General features: G+C 47.3%; 1 protein-coding gene across 1 annotated transcript in view; it reads right to left on the bottom strand.

Annotated features, from left to right (window-relative positions):
• LOC119169130 (serine/threonine-protein kinase RIO3) overlaps nt 1-21,964 on the bottom strand; it is a 247,094-nt gene extending 225,130 nt beyond the window's left edge. The window contains exons 1-3 of the mRNA XM_037420230.2: nt 21,826-21,964; nt 21,484-21,692; nt 6,040-6,209 (exon numbers count right to left, since the gene is read on the bottom strand). Coding sequence (XP_037276127.1) covers nt 6,040-6,209; nt 21,484-21,668 — 355 coding nt within the window. The 5' untranslated portion in view covers nt 21,669-21,692; nt 21,826-21,964. The remainder of the gene's footprint in view (nt 1-6,039; nt 6,210-21,483; nt 21,693-21,825) is intronic.
• Nucleotides 21,965-22,563: the final 599 nt, after the last annotated feature.

Here is a 22,563-nt window from a genome sequence, read left to right as displayed (position 1 = left end):
AGGAGCGACAGGATTTGCTGTCGCAGAATCCCATTCCTCACCACTGCTTGTTGCGTCGTGCATTTCTGTAAAACTAGAAAAGATCGCTTGTTGCCCGGAAGATAGCATGGCGATTTCCAGCAACATGGCTGGGCCCCTGGTCTTCGCTTCAGTTGCAGTTTCCTCTTGATGCTTGTTATCTGCGCATACTATAAGGAACTCAAGGTATCGACCACTTTTTTAACATTTGCATCTCACACAGAGAGTGAGAGAGCTGCCGTACTATCTCGTAAATCTTGTTATCAAAGGTTTGTTTTGATGTTTTGACAGTAGCTTGCAACAATTATGGTAGCTTGCTGCCATGCGAAATCCTGATGAGAAGTGCGTTGTGGCCATCGTAGCATATGTTGCTAGGTACCCTGTCGCGGTGAAACCAAATATTGTGAAAAAGGAAGTCCTTAATTGCTTTTGAGGCTTGCTTATACCACGCAAGACAGTAATAAATTTGGCATGTTGTTATCGACCAACATTAAACTTGTATTCGAAATTTAGAGGTAGGCATGCGATAGTTTTCATTCAAGCAATGAAACTTTCACCTACATGCAGTTGCAACCGTTGTGGCACCTCGAAGCAAGTTTATCCCTGCCGCTTGCCGCTATCACTAGAAAATCGCGCACATGTGATTGGGCCTTAATGACCAGCGGCCATCTTGTCTTTGCACTACGTGCCCTGCCCATGACCATTTCTTTTTCTTGATTTTGCCTGAGATGTCCTTAACACCCGTCTGTTCCCTGATACACTCTGCTCTTTTTCTTGTCCCTTAGGGTTACACATATCATTTTTTTTTCCATTGTTCGCTGCGTCGTCCTCAACTAAAGCTGAATCCTCTTCAGTATCCTGCACGTTTCTGGCACGTAGATAAGTACCGGTAAGATTCAGTTATATACCTGCCTTTTGAGGGATTGCGGCAATCTACCATTCACGATTTGAGAATGCTTGCCAAATGTGCTCCACTCTATTCTTATTTTTCTGGTTACATCAAACTTGTGGTTTGGCAATTTATAAATAAATAAATATAAATAATTTTATAAATAAATAAAAGAATAAACAAATTAGCCAGCAGCAGTTTATTTAAAAAGCACGTGGATATTTTGTAAGCAGAATTTTTCTATCTGAGCTGCCTCTAAAGATGTCCCTCTTCTGGCACTGCGGAAAAAGAATAGCAATGCCAACAGCCATCCTCACAAACTGTTCCTTACATTTAAAATTCGTTCTGCTTTCACAGGAGTGAGCACCACTGAGGCTAATTACTTTTATTGTGACATATTCAGCTGTTTTTAAAAATACAGAGCAATAAGGATAAGTCTTCTGAAAACACTTATCCTCACATGAAGTTCCTTTACCACCTAGTGAGCCAGGAACTTTCTCCAATTTGATGGCAGATACTGCTAGACACTCAGCTAACAACTTTTACGTTACTACTCATGATGTGATGGTGGTTCCACTAGCCTTCTCACTACAAAGGCATACTTTCACATTTTATGTTAAACAGATTACAAAAAGAAAGGAAGTGTCCGGCATTTCAACACTATAATTGCCTGCGGGCACTAATAAAAACATCATAAGATGATACTTTTCTGCATCTTCATTATTTTTGCCGCATCAGGCTCCAAAACTAATCTTTTGAGACTTTTGCTAAAGAAGTATACATCCACACCTGAGAAAAACAGGGCTCATTTCAGCCAATACAAGAGACGATCTTTCCATTAGTAGGGTCATCTCAATTAGTGTTCTGAAAGGTTGTGTATCCCTTTTGGCTTTGAAAATGTGGGACAAAATGTTACTCTTGTTTTCATTGTCTCATGAAGTTCAGTTGTCCCACAGGAAACAAATGATTGTGTCTTGAGACATGCAGCTACGAGAGATGGAGCAAGTGTCCCAATACCATCGTTTCCCAACAGTTCACCTTGAATATAAGAGAAACATGCTTTACAGCACAATGTCATAGCTTTGGAAGGCCTTCCTATAGAACATGGTATGTAAAGGAGAAACAGCTTGGAAACTGCCAAGCTTAAACGCCTTTGCATCTACAATTCATTGGTGACAGCAACAGCGGCCACTAACAAAGACAAGTGCAGTGCTGCTCAAGAAGTATGCCTCCTCGGCAGTGATGCCTCATAAAAAACAATGTTTTTCTGCATTTCAGCTTTATTGCCGACAGACTGAAGAGCCACCCCAACTTGTACACTCAATTCTCGTTATAACGAGGTTGAAGAGGAACCACAATTACTTGGTTATATCCATTATTTCGTTATATTGATTATAAAAGTTCGTGGCAATGTGCGATTTTGTGCCATCGAACCAATGTATATTTTCACGGTGTGGGAATTGAGGCTACCCCGCTGCCTTTGCGCGGGCTTTGCCGCCTTTTCTGCCGTTCTCATGTCCCAACATGTCTCCCTCCTTTGCAGTCTGCCGCGCTGGGAAAGAGGAGTGACGTTTAACCCCCTCACCCGGTAGCGGATGTTGAGTCTGACACCGCGCACGAAGTCTCCCGAGAGGTTTTCGCGCGCTGTGTCGGGAGCGGAGAGATACTCTCCGGGACTGCAAACGGTGAGCCACGCAATCTTTTTCGTCCGTCGACTCTCGTCGCTCGGGGCTCGTCGGACTTCGCTGACGGCGCCTCGCGCCCGAGGTGAACACTCACCTTTTGTTACCCCACTGCGTACGCACGGCCGAAGGGCGGTATGGTGTCATAGTGCGTGGCCTAGCTACGCCGACCCGTCTCCCTCCAAAGCCAATGCGAGCGCCTTTGCCCTCGCTCGAGCAACCGGGCCTTGGTCCCGGTGTCTCCGTGGATCACCTTTATCGTGGAGACGTGCTCGTGGCACCCTGTGTAGTACTTTTATGCCCGTGGCGTGAATAAGCCTATTTGCTTTCCCGTCGCGCCTTTGCAACAGGCTGTACTGCATTTGGTGTTGCCACAATAAAGCGTTGTGACTTTAAGCAGTATCATGTTCTCGCCACGGCGACGGTTAAGGCGTGGCCTGCGGCTCGCTAAGACCGGACCCACGCTGGTGGCCGTACTCCTTCAGGATACGTGTACACCACACTGGCGCCCAACGCGGTATCAAAAGCTCTAGCTTTTGACTGCTCTTAGCGAGTCAGTTCGCCTGCGCGATTCGGGCTCGTCGCAACATGGCTGCTTAGCGGGACTTTTGTCCGCTGTCCCTGTTAGCGGATGCCACGTTGCACAAGGAGGCCATTGCCTCTATTGACGGGAACTCTTCGGCACCCGTCCGTGTCACCACCCCCTATTGCGGTGACGACACGAGGTGCCTAGCCACTCCCTTTGGAGATGACGCGTCGCTTCGGAATGGGCCTCTTGCCCTACCCGAACGGTACGCACAAGCGCCTCCGACTGCTAATGCGCCCTTCGGCATGCATGGCAGTGCGTCGGCACAGCGCTCGCAGTCCGTTCCCTGCGGAAATGACGGGGCGCAGGCCTTGGCCCTCGCCGACTTTTGCCCGCCATCAGCCGTGCAACCGACACTTCGAACGCACGCTGAGCAGGCGCTTGAATTGTCGATGGTAGCCGCACCAAGTGCGCCTTTGGTTCGACAACAGGCCAATCCCACAAGAAGCCTATTTTGCTCTGGGAATGGCGCGCAGGGCAGTGGTCTGTTGATGCGTTAGCGGCGCTCGACCGCGCCGCTAACGCACCAACGGCTTCCTACGAAGCCGGTGCTACGTCGCAGACGTTGCTGCAAAAGGCCGTGCAGATGATCCAAGCACTCTTGGGAGCTGTGCAAACGCTTTCGGCTGGTCCGAAAAGCGGTAACCCCGCTGTTATCTTGCCTTTGCCAACCTACAGCGGATACGGTGATCAGCTCATCGCCCGAGATTACCTCGACTCTCTGTCACGTTATCGGAGAGCGATGGGTTTGGATGATAAGGTGGTGCTCGAACGTGTTGTTCCAGCTGCACTGACTGACATGGCGGCGCGATGGTATCGGCTTACCGGTTACCGTGCAGCAATCCTCGAGGAGTTTCGTGCGGGCTTTTTGCACGAATTCCTACCCGCTGGCTACGAAAGTAGGATGCGGCGAGAGCTCCTGACGAGTCTGACAAGCTCCTGACGAGTCTTTACAGGAGTATGTACGTGCGATGGATGAACTTATTTTTATCGCTGAGCCCAGAGCCTCGAACGAGGAGCGCGTCGAACGGGTGATACGGCAGGCACATCCGACTTCTTCGGCATACCTGCGCGGCAGCCGCTTCCGTGACTTGGAGGAGTTGGCCGCCAAGGCAAAGGGCATCCAAGGCGACATTCCCGCCGCGCGTGCCTATCGCCCGGCGCCGCCAGCCAGCGATGCCCTTGAGCCCCGCTGCGCTTGAAGAGGGGCCATGACCCTTCCCCAACGGCAACAGCCTCACGGTGCCTCCTTTGCGTCTGCAACCGGCAGTGCGTGGGAGTTGAGCGATCGCGCTCTTGACCCCTTTACGCATGAAAGACGGGCAGCCTGCGCTGCTCCACCTGAAACCTCCATACAGGGACGCTTTCCGACCCAACATAATGTAGGAGGTGCGGCTCGCAGAAACGTATGCTACGATAACGTAGCGAGCCGATAACGACAGCTCGAAGCTGCTCCGTCTGGGAATACAGACCGCGGTGGAGTGCGCTGTTACCGCTGCCGTGAAAGAGGGCACATAGCAAGGGAATGCACCGGATCCAGGCCTTCTGCAAGGCAGGGAAACGGGCTTCCGGGTCGTTCGCGAATGCACGAGCGACCCAACCTTTGCTTCCTCCCTCTGCGTGCAGGGCAAGCACTTTTCTTGCTGATACGCACGCGCCGTTCATTCAGGTCACCATTGCCACCATTAACGCGTGCCCTGCGGCTTGCTAAGACCAGACCGACCCTGGTGGCCGTACTTCTTTGAGATATGTGTACACCACAACGGTCACGCGGATATTGTTTGTTTTAAGTGAAAGTTCGTTTTAAGTGGGGCCGTTATATGTGGACTCGGCTGTATTCAAATTGTGAAGTTCACATGCTTCTCAAGTAATCAAGCATTTTGATTTCCTTCTGAAGTCACAAGCAAGCTCGCAATTCCACTGTGACAGTGGATGACCAGCGATGCTGTTTATGACGTGACACCCAGATGACACAGAATGACAAGTTCATCTTTTAAGGACTTGTGTAATCTGTTCTGCCCAATTTTTGTGGCATACGAATGTGCTCCATATTTTTGCACCCTTGCCATATACAGCTTCTCTGTAGATGTGTGTGTGTGTGTTTTTGCTTTTTTTTTCAGGGTGTAACAAGCAATCGTGATGCGCTAAAACGCAATAAATGTCTCATTTTTCAGACAACCAAGAAAGTAAAAAGTTGGGAAGGCCAGCTATGCATGCCTGCAAGTATGTTTATTGGGCATGTTTATACTGTGACAGGTTATGGCAGGTGCATGCATGCAATATTAAATAATACATGTGCATTACTCTATTTCTATTTTTTCTATGCATTTCTATTTCTATTTCTTATATGCATTACCATAATACACAGGATAGGCTTGACTGTGAAATATCTCTGCAATGTGGCACAGCTGACTTTCACAAACTTATTAGTTTGTAAAAGTCAGCTGTTCAATAATTGAGATAGAGACACCTTTGGGTAACAGCAGTTTTTACTTATCACACAAGGTAAAAAAAATACAGTTCTTGAGACTGAAGTCTAGGACGTCCTCACAAATGGGCCCTATATTGTACCCACAATCTGCTATAGCTGTATGTTGTAAAGGTTTCTAGTTAAGTGCCACAAAGGCACCAAAATTATGGCGCATATCTGAAAAACTCTGTGACAAAAACATAAGCTGCTGACAGTATTCAGTCCCCAGAAAATGCAATATCTCAGGTCGAATGAAGAATGAATAAGACAAACAAGCTATTTCCACCTGGCTTCCTTATTTTGCCACGCCTAGAGTAAAGGTTCACCTTTGGTATAGTGTGCATTGGTGACAAGAAAACCGCTTTGCATGATGACCTCCTGCCACCTAGCTTACCTTTGCTCTTTCCATTGAATTTTTTTTCCTCCACACCCAGCACAGTGTCATGCTCACGGTCGTACTCGGCTTGCAGCAACAGTGCTAGAGCATGGTCGTCACTGCAGTCCTCTGGCGATGCAAACACCTCTGCTGCAGCCGCAGCTTCACAAGGCACTGCCGGGTGGTCACTGCAAGCAGAAAAGGCACATGTTGAAAGAGCAAAACCAACAACTAGTGGTGCACACCGTACGAGTGTCGCAAGTATACCCTTCGCTGCACTTGCAGCCTGCACCCAATGCATGAGCACGTGTAACATGTGAGAAGGAGTTCCGGGATGCTTAAAGTTATGTTGTTGCATCCAACGATAGTTCAAGACCTGGTGTAAATGCAGTAGATGGTGCAGCGAATGCAGAGCCTTTTGCACACTGCTGATGTGGCAGCTCAGCAACTGACCTATATGACCACTTGAATTCGTGCGGATAGAGCACATACAAAATATACTGTCACGTGCGTTTCTTTTTGTACTTTCATGACCAGCCTGCTAAACTTTGAAGGACACTTTTACGATTCAAAATATCTCAAAATTTCAAAACATGTTGTAATAGTACACAGGTGACATTAAAAATGCTTTAACAAAATCTGGCAAATAACTTTGCAGAAAAGAGAGACAAAGAGGCAGAAAAATGTTTTTATTCCCATATTTTCTTATGCAAAAGCCTCTCTTGTTTTTATTCCCATATTTTCTCATGCGACAGCCTCTCTGAACACTGCCACCACTTCCTTCTTAGGATGGCCAGAAAGAAAGTGCGTTCTCTTGTCTCCAAACCTTATACTTCAGGTAGCCCAACCAAACAAGCACACAAAAAGCAAAAGCTTGAGAGGTCATTCTAAAATTACGATTCACTGTCTCCACAAAGTGGCCAGAGCGCACAGTCCCGAGTGAGCTGGCGTCTTCATCGCAGGAGCATAGCCCCTAATTCTTTAACCAAATTGACCGAGTTTATCTGGGAGCCTGTTTACTGAGGTTGTATTAAATGTGAAGCATTTCTTTCTGTGTTGCAGGCAGATTTAGCATCCATCCATTCATCTCTGTCTGTCTGTTTATCCACCTATGTCTGGGTGCTCTCGTGATTACCCTCTTAACAACTTGAGTTGAACCTAAGTTAGTATGGGAGGGTAAGATAGCTGGACAAATATGACTCGCTGGACATGACATGAAAAAATTGGTCACGTATTTGCATGCTTCTCTGCAAAGGACATCGAAATCTTCTTTAACGTGCACCCAAATCTGAAATCTTCTATCTAGAGAGAAAGAGAATAAAATGTTTATTTGACGTTCTCAGTGATGCTACCCAGGTCTGCTGACTTGGAGCAATTTTCGGAGCAGCAAAATCTACATAATGGAGCACTTTGGAGCAGCAATATTTTCCACTTTGGAGCAATGTAGAGCAGCTAGCTTCACATGCTGAAGGAGAAGCAAGCTGCATTTATATTCAAGGACATGAATAGTTATCTTGGGGCTTTTGTGAAGAGCGGGAAATATTTCAATTTATTGCAAACCTCATGAAGCCAGACATCTTAGGAGCACTCGCTATTCCAGTTGATTATGCGAAAATAATGTCATGCTGTTAAGCATTCTGAAAAAACTTGTTCAGTGATTATTTTAGTAGCAAATAAACAGAATACTGGTTCAAAAAAAAAAATTTGCCACGAATATGCATGTTACACTGCAAATGTCGAAAGACGATAGATTGTGTCTGGAGAGAGTGAACAAAACGTTTATTTCATGTTCTGTGTAAGAAAATCGGTGAATAGTATTCTGGAGGAGCTGCGTTAGAGTGCCTCAAGCGTGTAGTGGAGGCGAACGAGCGCATTGAGGCACATTAGACACGAGCGCCATCTGGCAGTTATCTTCGAAAACGAAGGCGTGCACGCCCGCGGAGAAAGATGCGCGCCTGTCTCGGAGGTAATAAGGTGTAGAATGCAAAGTGACGGGCAAGTGCCACCAGCGTGTCGTCTAAGCAAAGCGTTGGAAACACTTACCTTTTGAGCATCGCGTTGCACTGTCAGCGCAGCGCGGTTAATGCTACAGTCCTTAGAGTTACTTGTGTGTGCCTCTTCTAGTATAAAGGCAGACATACAAAACATTGACGTTTTGCTTTGTTATGGCACCTAAGATATGTGCAATTATTGCTTTTTAATTGACAATCGCACAACTATGAACGCTAAACCTTGAGAAATATTGGTGAACGCTGCCGATGGGGTCGGCTGTTAAGTGCCAATTGAGGTATCATTAACGGACAAACAGACAAATATGCAGACAGACAGACCAAAAATTTTTCATTGAAGGTCCTCAAGAAAGACTATCGTCTTTAAAAGTCTTTAAAATAGTACTTCATGAAATAACATTCTAAATACAGACATGTGGTTATCAGCAGATATGGTAGACAAACGCTGTGACGTACAATGCTAGAGACTCACACAGTTCCAACTGCATTTCTCTAAAATGAATTCAAAGGAAAAAAAATGTTCCTTTTCATCACAACTGATTATACTGCTGGGCATAACATGGCGTCATTTAGCTAATCTCATACAGCCAACCTCCTTTGCATCTCTCTGTGCTGAAACAACACCATTTAAAGGGCCAGAGGTCCAAAAGCCCAGAGGTTCAAAAATTTTTTAAAAGAGGTATATGTGCAATTTTTCTTTGCGAACATGCTTACGCAAGAATTTTGCCAATACGTGCTACATGAAGGAAGTTACAGGGGTTAAAACATCGGTCTAAGCTGGTTGCAAATTTTCACACGTCCTCACCCCCCCGCTATTCTCTCTTTTATGAAGGGGAAGGCTTAGCCCATCATTGTGACTCAGCTCACTTTGGCAACGTGACACCACACCAGCGATTGACGTAATCCGCAAACTCGATCAGTCGAAATGCACTTCCACTTGCTGCGAAGCGTGGTTGTTTGTTTACAGTTTGCTGCACCAGCCGCGGGTCAACCGTGTAAGCATCAGGTGCGAAATGTCGAACACAAGCGATCAGGTCCCCGACGTACGTCGCTGGATGGCCGATTCGCTTTAGCCATGCAGCGCGCAAGGCCCCATAGTGAAGCACCCGATGCCGATGCTTCTCCATTGCCCAGTCGCTCAATTTGCAGCTGACGACAAAGCAATGCTTTTTACCCGTGTTTCTCATGTCAAGGGCGAATTACATTCGTACGGGCGCACAGACGCAGTAGTTGAGCGAGAAGAGTACACGTGCATGCGACAACTGCGAGGCTGGTTCTTTCACCGCAGTGCCAAGAAACAAAAGGCAGTTTTGTAGCTGTGGACTCACTACTCTTTTTTCACACCTGATTTAGACCACTGCGTGCTACGTCACGTCGCCGATCGCCGAGTTAACGTCACTGCGCGTGCAAGGGGGTCGGTCAGGCGTAGGAAAGATGTGCGGGAATCGTTTTTCGAAATAGAGGCTCTGTCCGGCGCTGTAATATTCAGAGAACGTGATCGCTGCAGTCTATTCTAGGAATTGCGGAGCTTTTAGTAGGGTGTAAAAAAAAAACGTAGCCTGTTTACTGGCCCTTTAACAAACATCGTTTTTATTTTGTAGCGGTGTTTTATGTGGCTACGTCATTCTGTCTATACTTCAAAAACGTCCTATAGTGTCCTCTAAAAAGCAGAGCAAAAAGAAAAAAAAAAGGGGGGGGAGATGGGGGCTTGATTTGAAGGGGCGCCCGGCTGGCAAATGACCATTTTTAGCAATACATGCTGTAAGGAAAGGACTTAAAGACGCCGAGGAACATCAAACCAGAACTGAAGACGACGAGCGCAGGGCAGGTGGCATGAAGGCGACAACAAGAAATGAAGAAGAAGAGGAGAAGAAGAAGGAACGTGCGGGACAAGGCACGTTCGATTACGAGGCAACTGTGCTCCAATCAGCTGATGACCAGTCGTGGCCCATAGAGGTGGCGTGCCACGATTGGGCCATGTGTGACCATTACGTGGCGGTAGGCTTTGTGGCTGGGGACAAGCCGAAGCAGCGGCAGACGGAAGACAGCGGGCCGAAGCGTCGGACGCAGGCGATCCAGGTTCCAGCCAGGAAACGCGGCCGTCCACGCTGCTGCTGTCCAACCACCAGCTGGGGCGGCATTGCCGGCACGAGTACTGCATCTCGGGGCGCGGCCTGGCCTGCTGTTTTCTTCCTTGCCGAGGGCATCGCGGATCTCGGCGAGGCGCCTCCACGGTCAGCCGTTCGACACAGCGATGAACGTGGCCTGGCTAATGGTCACGATAGCGTCGAGCATCGCGTCTCGGCGCACGCTCTTCGCTGGACGGGCTGGCCATTCCCCGCATGGAGCATCGCGTCTCCGATGCGGGTTGACTGCTCTGTAGCCGCACCCATGCCATCAAGCGCCGGTGTCATCAGAGCGTCGCACATCGGCAAGGGACGAGCGAGACGTTCTGTCGGGCGAGACGCGGGCGTGTGTACGGAGGACCACAGAGCCGGGCGAGGTTCAGGGTGGCCGAGGATCCAGGTGCCAGGAGAGTTGCTGGCTGAATCGAGGATCGCCGAGCGGTGCCGAGCCGTACCGAGCGACGCGCCAGACTCGGACGTGGGCGACGAAGGCAGATGAAGCGGTGCGCCGCTCGAGAGGAGGAGTTCCTGGCAGCGTTCCTGAGCTGAACGTGGGACCCGTACGTGTCGGCCAGGTCGAGCGCCGGTGTGTCTGTTCGAGGTCGAGTCCGTCGGCCTGTACAAGGTCCAAAGACGGGGCCTGCTGAACGGCTCCTGCCTGGGTGCAGTGGCCGGGAGCAGGTTCGTGGGCGAGGCCTACCGGGTGTGGTCCTCGTGAGCCGTGGCCTGATCCTGGACCTCAAGAGTTGCGACCCTGACTGCTGGGTTGGCCGTGACGTCCGACTCAACGGCGCTGCACATGGTAGCGCATCCGTGTGCCGTCAGCCGTTCCAGCCGTGCCACCTTTGCCCTCGTGCACGTCGACGACCGCATCATGTCGGGACGATGGGGACCCAAACTGTGAGACAGCGGTTTCGTCTTGTGAACTGAGAACTATACGCGCTGGACACTGAGTTAGCGTAGCCGCGAGCTCTCCGCATAATAGGTCTGACTCTTGTGCAGGTTGCGTGATGCTTGGCGTGCAGGGTTGGATATATAGTTTTATTTTCACCTGTCACTTCCTCTCTAGTGTGCAATATAAAGCTTCTTTTATTCGCATCAATTGTTGATGTTAATCCTTTCTCGTCCGCTATTAACAAACATAGTGACGAACGTCCTTAACCATTACACATGCCATGGCAAAAAAATTTGGGGGGAGGGGGCAAATGTTCTTAATGTGCCTTTCCCTCTTGGCTATGCCACTGGCCATCATGTTTTTTATACCATTCAAATTGATAATATCCTCCAGCGTATCATGTTTTACATGCAGGTAAAAGCGCGCGAGCAGGGGTGACTAACGCAGCTAAAGCAGACATCAAAAGAACTGACCTATCTCCTTTGCAGGGAAAACGAATTCGATAACATCCCCGTGCGTGTCAGGCCTGCCATCGACTGTTACTCAAGCAGAGAGGAACACGCCACCCGTCTTCAAGGAGCAGGAAGGAACTAGGCCCGCAAGGAGAGGAGAGGGGGGCATTGTTATATGACATTAAGGGTGTGAACGCTGTCAAGCTCACTATTTCTGCAGGCATTAAAGACGACTGGTATACCCTTCTGCCTTTTACTCTCCATGCAAACATACTAACTGAAAGTGCTTCGCTTTCTGGAGCGGGCTTATAGGGGTGTGCACTGAGCCTTCAATGCAAGGCGGCCACACCACAGTTGTACGCCCTGTTCCCCGCTCGTAGGATCACACTTATCTAGAGCAGCAAAGCGCATGCCTGTCGACACAGTTCTTGGCCGTGCCTTCTACCTCACAATAGCCACAAGCTTTCATTGTTGCTTATACTATAGCACAAGAACTTAACACGCAGTATGACCATGTTTGGTATTATTACGACGTCTCTTTTTACATATTTCTGAAAAAAAAAAAACGGCAGCTGGAGTGGCTTTCTGGGCGCTCTAGACAAGCCTGATTCTATCTGTATGTGCCCAAGCGTGCAACGTGTTCCAGGGGTCTCTGGTCACCCAAGTAGCTGTACGAATATCCAACACCACGTCTGCAGCAAGTTTTCTGCGCATGCAGCGAGTGCACGAACCTCCAAACTGGAAACCCCGCCGCCAGGGCTTCTCATGAATGACGTCAGGCCTTATTATTTGGTATAACAATACAAGTTGTTGGTATCAAATTCATGGCTACGAGCTTAAGTGAAACTAACTATTTGTATCTTTTGGACCCGATGTCGCATTGTCGCATAACTCAACAGAACGCTGGCTCAAGGGACAATGAGTACCGTAATTACTCGAATCCAACGCGCACTTTTTTTCCGGTCAAGCCAGTTCATAAATCGCATGCGCGTTAGAATCGAGTACGAACAAAAAAATTAGGGTCAATCTATTGCCATCAGCAAATCCAAAATGGCCGCCCCCACGTGCGTCGGCACGGCGCGTCGGCCATTTCTGCCTATGTGATTCCCATGTGCGGCACTTCGTACGTGTGCTGAGTAGTTCGTCATCTAGTAGTGCATTAGCATCGACGGCGTGGAAAGGCCGACTCCAAAAACTCGAGTGAACCACGATGCCGCTTCTAAAAGAAAAGTCATCGCGTGTGCGGAAACGGACGGAAATCGGGTCGCATCGCGGTCGTTCGGAGTTCCCAAAACGTGCGTGCGGGACCAGCGGAAACAAAAGCAGAAGATTGTCGACCGCAAAGCTTCACGCAAAGGCTTCAGTGGACTACAGCAGGGTCGGTATCCGCAAATTAAAGAGCTGCTAGGCGAGTATGTGCTTGAGCAGCGAGTGGCACAGCAGCCCGTGACGACAGAACTGCTCCAAGAGCGGGCTATGCAATTAGTCTTAGAAAACGGTCTAATGCGGAGCCAGTTTAAAGCGAGCAGGTGCTGGCTAACTAACTTTATGAAGAGGAAAGGCTTCTCCCTCCGAAGGGGAACATGCATATGCGAAAAGTTTTGCGGAGGAGTACAATGAAAAGCTTTAGTTTTCAGAGGTTCGTCCTAAACTTGCGGCGCAACAACGGCTATCTGCTTGGGCAAATCGGGAATGCCGATCAGAGGCCTCTTTACTTTGACATGCCTGGCAACACAACCGTCGAGAAGAAGGGGGCGAAGCAAGTTCGTGTGCCGACATCAGTCCACGGTAAAACTACAGTGACGGCAATGCTCTGTTACACGTCAGATGGGCACAAGCTTCGCCCGTACCTCATATTTAAATGGAAGACGCTCCCGAAAGGAGTCGTTTTTTCGACTGGTGTGATTGTGCGGGCCAGCGAGCAAAATGGGTGCACGTTGCAATCGATGTCTTACGTTTTTTTTTTTTTTTTTGCGGTGGAAATCGGGTGCGCGTTACAATCGAGGGCGCGGTAGAATCGAGTAAATACGGTACTTCAGTTGCCAAAGCGGTTTTTGTGCGATCAGTTATCTGAATGTGAAGCCGAGATTAGTAGCACAGAAAGTTTAAGAGCAGTCCATTATGCCTTGTAATATGGTACACGCCAGCGACTGCACCCTTTGAGCGATGCAGCCTCCCCCCCCCCCCCCCCCATTGTAGAAAATAAATAAATGAAGCAATGAATGCGATGCCATGATGTTCAACTTTTTTTTTTCTTTTTTTACCATCAGCTACTTGACCAGGAAGGTGGGAGGCGTACGTGTAACATTCAGACAAGAGCCTCAAGGGATGGCCTCGCTACAGAATACTAAAACCGAATGGCAACTGCTCCGACCAGGAGGCATGCTTTCATTAATGAGATTACATTAAAAAAAAAAGCATGCGAAATTTTCAATTCCAACCCTTCAAATCTCGACTTCGAAAGGGCAGGGTTAAGGTCCCTAGGGGAGCCTTAAATGCAACAGCAGTTAAAGCCCTCGTTCATACTCACATTTTCTCTTCTTTAATGCTATTTGCTTATCTTGTTCTCTTTGAGCATTTTGAACAGCTTCAAGGTCTCCTCCTCAGTCATTCCTAGACTTTTAGCTATCGCTATCAAGTATTCCCAATCCATTTCCACACTCTCCGAGTATCAGTGACTGGGCAGGAAAAGAAATGATCGTGCGAACTTCTGATCCTAGCAATTTCTAATTCTGGCACAGGCTCACCAATTTTTCATCTTGGATCTCCGAGATGAGTAATAATGGTGATAGATCATGAAGACGCTGGGCAGCACAGCAAAAAATATTTGATAATAACCCAAGGAAGAAACTAAGCGAGAAACTGAACACTGAATAAAACACATCATACAGCGAAAACCCTATATGGAAACACATTATACAACTATCAACAAATAAACTATCAATGCAGTCAGTAGTAATCTCTAAATCCAACTGGAATGCATTACTAACGTTTGGACATTTAGGCACTCTCGTTTGATCGTAGACCGAATAGAACTCTTTCACTTTGCTTCGTTTTTCATTGTAACTCCAACCTCCGTTGTGCTGGATCTGCGATCGATGTTGCCGACCGTCCTCTTCTGTCGTCACTATGATGGATCATGGTCCGCCGCGCTGCTGGAAGTGTTTTCCCGGTCGTCGGCGGCGACGTATGTCGTCGTCCGTTAGGCCTGGGATAAGACCCGCCTTCTCGCAGTGACATGGTGACGTTCGGGGGATCGTTGCTGGCTGACGTTCAAAGGAGGGCTGTGGCACATCCATAGCAGTCGAAATATGCTGCAGCACTTCCAAGGAGCCTTGCTTGAGCATCATTGAGCTCAACGGCCACACCACAGAGTGTCAGTGTCGGGGCCTTCGTAACCCCCCATTGCACCCGTCAGCAGAACGTAGCTACTGATGCCACAGTCTTCTACCATATCCACACTAGCAGTGCCAGCTAATCGCGCAATCGTCTTCCATTACGGCTTGTATCACACCCATCGAGCCGCGTACTCCTCCATGCACGCGCTCGTGCCTCTTCCGTGTGCTTCTCCTCCTGCTTCGTCATTTACACCATCTCTTTACTCGTGACAGATATCGTCAGCCGAATCAGACAGATCATAGAGATCAGCACGCTGAAGACAACATTGTACAACATTCCAATATGCTCCATCAACATAACAAATACAAGGTAACGTGAAGGCAGCGGCGCCGATGTTCGACTTACCACGAAGGACATACAGAAGATGGCTCGCGGTCGCCGCATCCCGCCGGACCCCATCAGCAGACGGCCATCCCCGTCAGCCGCAACGCGCCCAAGAGACTCCCCAACCTTTTCTGTCTAGCCACCTAGCCTTGCCCCTGGGCGTCACTGCCAGCGCTACCGCGCCAACCATCGTGATGATGATAATCAGGCATGAGCACCACGACACCTCTCGCTCAGATGTTAAATATAAATGTGGTTTATACACAAGACACGTGCACGCCGCGAGGTGCCAACGGCTTTACAGGGGGTGATTGCACGCTCACAGTATAAGGCACAGTGTTTCACAGTAATTCACTGGCTCCGCAATCACGTGGTGACTGCTCCGACAGATGTTGCTCCGACGGGTCAAGATATATCTTGTTTTCTATATCTGTGGGAAAGTCGTATTCCTGGTATGGCTGTGCGTCGAGTACCAGCAATGTCCGAATTTGTGTAAGTCCAAGATGCTGAACTTGAGCGATGGCATAGTTTCATACAATAATACCTGGAGGCATACCTTCCAAGCTCAAGGATTCTGAATCCAGCAGATTTCGGCAATGAGGGGGGGGGGGGGGAGTCGGCACGCTGAATACAAGAAAAAGGTCGCAATCGCAAGCACGAACATCGGCCTTACGGCCTTATAATGGTTAGAAAACAATGTTTACTGTAGACCTGCGTGTGATGGCTTATAAATTTGTGGCACATGGCAAGCCATTTCTAAAAGTGACATATATGAAAAATGAGATTTTATCATTAACTTTCTTGGAAAGAAAACATTACAGATCTCGCACCAAGTCTTCTGAAACTGTGTTTTCACTAACGCATGAAACACTTTGCACAGATCTTGCAGGAAAGTGGGCATTTATTTATTTATTTATTTTTTACATACTGCCGGCCTCATATGGAGGCCTTAGACAGGAGTGGGGCATAAATACACAACACAGAACAAGTTCGAAATATTGAATAGAACATATTCTGAATAGAATAGAATGAATAGAATAGAATAGAATAGAAAGGTGCAACAGCTGAAATATAATATGGAGCAATTTTCGGAGCAGCAGAATCTTACTTTTTAAGCACTAAAATGCAAATTCGGAGCAGGTTCCGAAAAAATAAAATATCCATTTTTTATCGCAAAAGACCAAATTTGGAGCAGTATAAAAAGAGAAGGCTTATATTTAAAAAAAATTGAGTATGTACAAACCATTCAACATCGCCTGAATAATGCAGAGTAAACATGAGCATTGCTGTTTCAATAAAACTTGTATTTGATCTACCCCACTGAGCAATCAATGATAAAGTCCACATTAGCACTTGCAGTGTCTGTCAAATCCTTTGACAAAATCTGAGAATAAAAATGTAGATATGACAAGCTGGCAACCTTGAAACTCAAGAGATTCGTGAAACTGAGGGGTAGGGGCGGCGAAAAGACAAACAAAAAACTTTCGCAGTTTGGGGGTTTATGCAGTAGTATACACCCATGAGTAATTGAACGAATTTCGCTATCCCGTGAGCAGTGGTAACAGCCCCTTCCAAATCATAATATGCTTTTCATAGGTCACCGGTGTATTGCGACGAAGGTGGTTTAACACTTTCGGGACCAGGGAAAATCAGACAGTCACAAGGAGTGTTACGATAAATATTTTTAGTAAGTCAGATAAACAAGATATACTCATGTATTATATATCAAAATGAAGGTAATTGAGTGGTCTTTTAGATGCATGCTAAATATTACACAGAAAAAGTTTATACATAATAATAAAAAAGTGTCAAAAAGCAGGTGTCACAGAAAACAAACGTAAAAAAGTTTTAAAAGGCATGCATATACAAGTAAAATTGTGAACTAAAAAAATTTCAGCATATACAAAAAGTGGCAAAACGTCTTCTTTCTGTAAAATAAAACTTTGGTCCGCCTATCTACAACTGCCTTCGCTCAGCCTGCTTCACACTCGGAGCACTCGTGTGCCCGTCACAGCTGATGGCTCTCATGCCACTGCAAGAAACAATTTCTTGTCAATGTATAAAACAAGTAAACATCACAAGTTCTGCAAAAACAATTAGTTTTGAGTTCAACTTTCTTGCTGTTATAGCACAGCTTGCAGCTTCTGCACCTTTCTGCCTTTTCGGGCTTGTGGAGCGTTCGTTTAGTGGAGTGTGGAGGAGGAGTGCGTGCTGGCTTGGCACTATCAATGTTGAAGATCTGACAAACGAGTTCTCTGAATGCCAGGTGGTCGTATTCAGATTTTCTTTCAAGTTCGGGGATATCTGGGTGTGATGCGCGGTGTGCTTGAAATAAAATGAAACTATTCACAGAGGCAATATCAATGCAGTAGAAGAAGAGTGTCTTCCACCACCGAACACTTCTCATGAGGACATTGTAATAGCCAATCATCTGGTCCGATTTATCTACTCCTAGCATTCCAGCATTGTATTCATGTAAAAGCAATGGCTTTGGTACAAAAATTTGAGCCCAAGTATTTCCCTTTTTTTCCCTTCTTTTTGCTGTGACGGTCATATTGGCTGTGTGAATAGTGCTCATCATGTTGACAGCACGACGGTCCTTCCACTGGAGGTATAATATACCCCGATCACGGAGCCATCTTACGTCCCCATCCTTCCACTGGAGGTATAATATACCCCGATCACGGAGCCATCTTACGTCCCCACGTCGCGCTTTTTTTTCCCATCGTGAGTCTTTCAGTTCAACAGGAAATCCTCGCCGGTCTTTTCTTGTTGTACCGCAAGCCAATGTTTTTCGGTCAATCAGGTGACTGAACAAATGTGTCGACGTGTAAAAGTTATCCATAAATATTCGGTACCCCTGATCAAGATATTCGGCGCACAGCTGGCAAACTACATCAAATGCTAATCCATAAGGTCCTAGCTCATCCCACTTGCTGGTATAGACACTGAAACGTATCGTGTATCCGGTGCCGGGATCAGCTAGGACCCAGAGCTTATAGCCCCATTTTGTGACCTTATCTTTCATATACTGCCTGATTCCCGATCGCCCTTTAGAATTCACCATTCGTTCGTCCACGGAGAGATCAGGATTTGGCTGAAAAAGGTTCGCGGACACTTGATTCACATGCTCCATGAGCCACCACACGAACCGGAGTTTTCCTCTCAATAGATGGCTCGCATCGTCCAAGTCGGCAACATGGAGCATAGCGAGCAACACTATGAAGTGGCGTCTGGGCATTATTCGTCGTGAAAGCAGGCCACTGTAGAGCTCACCCTTGTTCCAGTAGAGCTTCAGGCGTGGAACCTTGACAATGCCCATGTAAATTATGAGGCCAATGAATTTCATCATCTCGTCCGGGGTCACCTCTTCCCCCGAACCATCGGGACGAGCATGCGTCGGTTTTTCTAGTATTTTCGTCCAGCCATATTTGTTCGAGTTTTCACATAGCATAGTGATCACTTGAGTTGTGAAAAAAAGAGCGAAGAAGTCGAGGGCCGTCAGAAATTTTTTTGGTCTGCTCCTGAGTGCTACGCCTACGTAGTCAGTGATGTAAACACCAGGTGCTCGACGCGCCGCAAAGACGATCCGCTGCTGCGCTGATGGCAGGAAGTCATTGCCGTACGTTGTAGAAACCCTGCCAAATCAACATAACACAATAAGAACGTCTAACGAGCGTGCAAGCATGCTCAAGAGCAAGCTGAAAGGAAAGCGAAACTAACCTTGGTCCACTTATTGAACTTCCAGGCTGATCGTCCCCCGACTCGCTGTCCGAACTGAAATCCGAACTTCCGAAGTCGTCTTCTGACTCTCCGCTGCTCGTATTATCAACGAAATCAGCCGTTGAGGCAGCGGAATCGCGAGATCCGGGCCGTTTTTCAAGCGCGCCGTGTCGCGAACTTGACGCCATTCTCTCAATCAGCTGACGCGACCGCACCCAAAAGAAACTGCGATTGTCCACCGCCACCTCCCGGAAAAAAAGCAAACTACTCGAAAAATGGAAGAGTGGTGTTAGAAATACCACGCAGATGGCGCTACATGTCAAAACGCGCAAAAAATTTAGTTTGAAAGTGCGTTAAAACCCATCGGTCGTATACGACCGATGGCCCTATGGGCTGGTCCTGAAAGTGTTAAGCAGCGTTCTGCACAGGTTAGAACAGGGACAATAAATTTTCTAACACTGCTACGCTCCCCCCTCCATTTTCTTTACAAAGGGGGGGGGGGGGGGGGTCAAGGTTTAGGGCACATCTCGACTCGCTTGCAAGTCGCGTTCTACCAGATAAAGTAACAGCGGCACATGTCCGTTGGTCCGGCAACAGCACCGATTATTTAGCACTAGTACGACGCAACTAACGCAACTTCAAGACACAAAAATGTTTTATGTGCCATTGCTATGGTGACCAACGTTCGCCGCACGTCGACTCTGTTCGTGCGCAGGAAACACGGTATGCACTCCCAGCTCTAGTTGCTAACATGCTATAGCCACTCTTGCCAACTAGGAAGTTCATATTTCCCGCGAGCCATTCATCGCTACAGCAATGCATTTTTGTCTTGATGTTGCATCTTCCCACCAATAGGTATCCGTTGCAGTCAGCTGACCAATGGGCGCACGGCTTCGTTACTTTGTCTGGTTGATCGCGTCTCGCGAGTGCCCTGACCTAATGGAATTAAGGGTAGCATGGTTAGTTTACCATAATTTAATGTTAGAGCCTGCACGCTTGCTTTAATTGATGACTCAAACTGCAGGTGGGCAATACACATGGCCTCCATTTCTAGCTGAAATTAGCGCAACTGAGAAAATTTTTGCTTGGTTGGGCATTTCGGCACAGTGTGGCGATATTTCAGCAAATTTCATGGTTTTGGTGCAGCTCTGTGAAAAAATTGGGAATTGTATCAAATCGGCAGAATTGGTGCAGCTGTTGCACTTCTGTTGAATTGCAGAGTCCTGGGAAAAAAATATTTGTAGCATAAATTATTCCTTCCCATTTAACCAACTTTATTCCCACGAAATTGCCACTGTTTAGGCAAACAAATTCAAGGTAAGCCTCAGTCATTCAGAAATTCAACAACCAGAAAGATAAACTAGCAGTTACAAGCAAATTTGATTTTGAAAACAGAACTGATAAACAGAGCTATAATACTGCAGAGACATCTTGCAAGCAATTTTTATTTTGAAAACAGAACTGATAAACAGAGCTATAATATTGCAGAGACAACTTGCTGACCACTACAGCTCACAGAATTCAAGTGGCAGCTGCCGTCGGACAGCATGCATCACTTTTTAACGAAGTTGTCTGCACCTACGATAAATAGGAGCTCAAGAGACATTAGACGATACTCTTATTGCTAACATCTGGCAGGCTGGCACCAGTGCGCCGCCGTGACCCAAGAATATCTCTGGGAATGTGAAACAGGTGTTGTGAAAGACATAATTGGAATGAAAAGCAAGTAGTAAAGTGACACCTCACGTTACCAAAAAATGTTAACATGAGCATGTTACCTATTACAGTCCAAAATGAATATACTACTAAATTGCCAAAATAACATTACCGGCATTACTTGCAACTGCCACCAATGCAACCAGGTGAGAATACGCCCATGTCGGCACCTTGTGTCGGATGGTGGCTGCAGCCTTGTTACACAGCTTGTGCACTGGCTCAAGGTGCTGCGACCGAATTCAAAGTACTGACCAGAATGACCGATTATTATAGTGCAAAGCAAAAGACTGTGAGTTACGGTTACCGCACAATTTTTGCTAGCTGATTGATTGTGTTCAAAAGTAACAAATACCGCAACGTCGCGCGCATGGCACAAGAACCATGAACCAGAAACATCGTTTTAATTACTTTGCTGTACGTAGTCTGATGCTTCTATGCGCACCAGAATCAGGCCCTAAAATTTGAATATCTTTGTTATTGTCCAACCTCATTTGCTTCTGTCCGGCTTATAAAATAAAAGAAGTCGAGCATGAAAAGTGTTCAAATATTGCGCTCATATGCGCAGCGCTGTCAAAGCGGTCGCACGCCTGTCAATGGTGATGACTGGAGGGGAGTTTCACTTGACGTCCATAGTACGTAAACATCACCTGCCACGTCAAGTGAAGCGCGCTGGCGTCAATCATGCTGTCGAAAAATCAGACTGCTCAGGCGAAACCTCCAGGATCACCCTATTTTTACGGGCTTCAAGCGGTCCATAGACGCCTTCCACGGCGCTATATCACTCGCCGAAGGATCACCGAACAGAAACTACGACCCACCCCTGCACTGAGGTCGCCAACTCCTCATTCTCCAAGGCACGGGCAAGCTGTTCACTCATCACGTCCGCGAAGGAGACGTTCTCTTGCGGCCTCGAAGACGGATCACCCCACGGACAAGTGCGCCTGCCAGCGTCCAATGGTCCAGTCGGAGGAGCCACGCGAACGAGAACCTCTGCGCCCTCCATTGCCGCCTGTTGGTCGCCGATTCCCTGCAATTGCAATTATTAGTACCGTAGCAGAATGGATCGTCCGAGGATGACACGCGACGGTGACATCAAGTCGGATTACTTTGGCGTCATTCACGCCGCCCAAGAATACGCTATTATTAGAAAGAGGACTCACCCGCTGCTAACCAATAATTGATACTGATGGTCAGTTTCGTTTACAACGTGAATTTAATTACTTTCGGTCGCACTTTTCTTTTACGGCCATGCAAGCCTCCTCGAGGAAGGAGGCTTACTATGGCTTACTTTTCAAGCCCTCTAGCCGTTTTCTCCGGCAAGCGCCTCACTGTTGCGGCTATATTCGGCATAGAATTAAAATGCACAATTCAGTATCACTTATATAAAAAATGTTATGTAATTTACAATAAACGTACCAGTTTAGATAACGGCAGCAATTTAAAGCTTTACTTTTCTTTCAATTTTTTTCTTGCACACTGCTGAAGTCTTCTGCAATGGTGAAGGGCATTTCTCCGTAGTGAAGAGGCTTCTTGACTGTAGCTGGCTCGCCGCCATATTGGTCAGGGCAAAAAGCAGATGGGCGCTTTGTAACGTAAGTGGCTTTCGCGTTGTTTTTGTGCTAGTAATGTTGCGTGTGGCACCTCTAATTGAACAAGACGGCTCTGAACACGTCTGTGATCACTTTTCGAGAAGACGATGGTGGGTTCTTGTGTTGCTGCACGAAGCACGTGAAGCGGCCAACTTTTGATGTGTAAGTATACGCGATGTGTAAGTATACGCGCGAGTATACTTACACCCATAGAGTTTCCTACAATAGTTAATTTTGAGAAACTCTATGCTTACACCAACTAGTAGCGTCACAGAAGGTAACGTTGATCTACACATCATATGTGTAGAG

Source organism: Rhipicephalus microplus, chromosome 2, assembly GCF_043290135.1.
Source record: "Rhipicephalus microplus isolate Deutch F79 chromosome 2, USDA_Rmic, whole genome shotgun sequence".
In the NCBI taxonomy this organism is placed as follows: Eukaryota; Metazoa; Arthropoda; class Arachnida; order Ixodida; family Ixodidae; genus Rhipicephalus; species Rhipicephalus microplus.
Note: the sequence above shows the minus strand (reverse complement) of the source record. Positions and strands in the feature narration are given on the sequence as shown.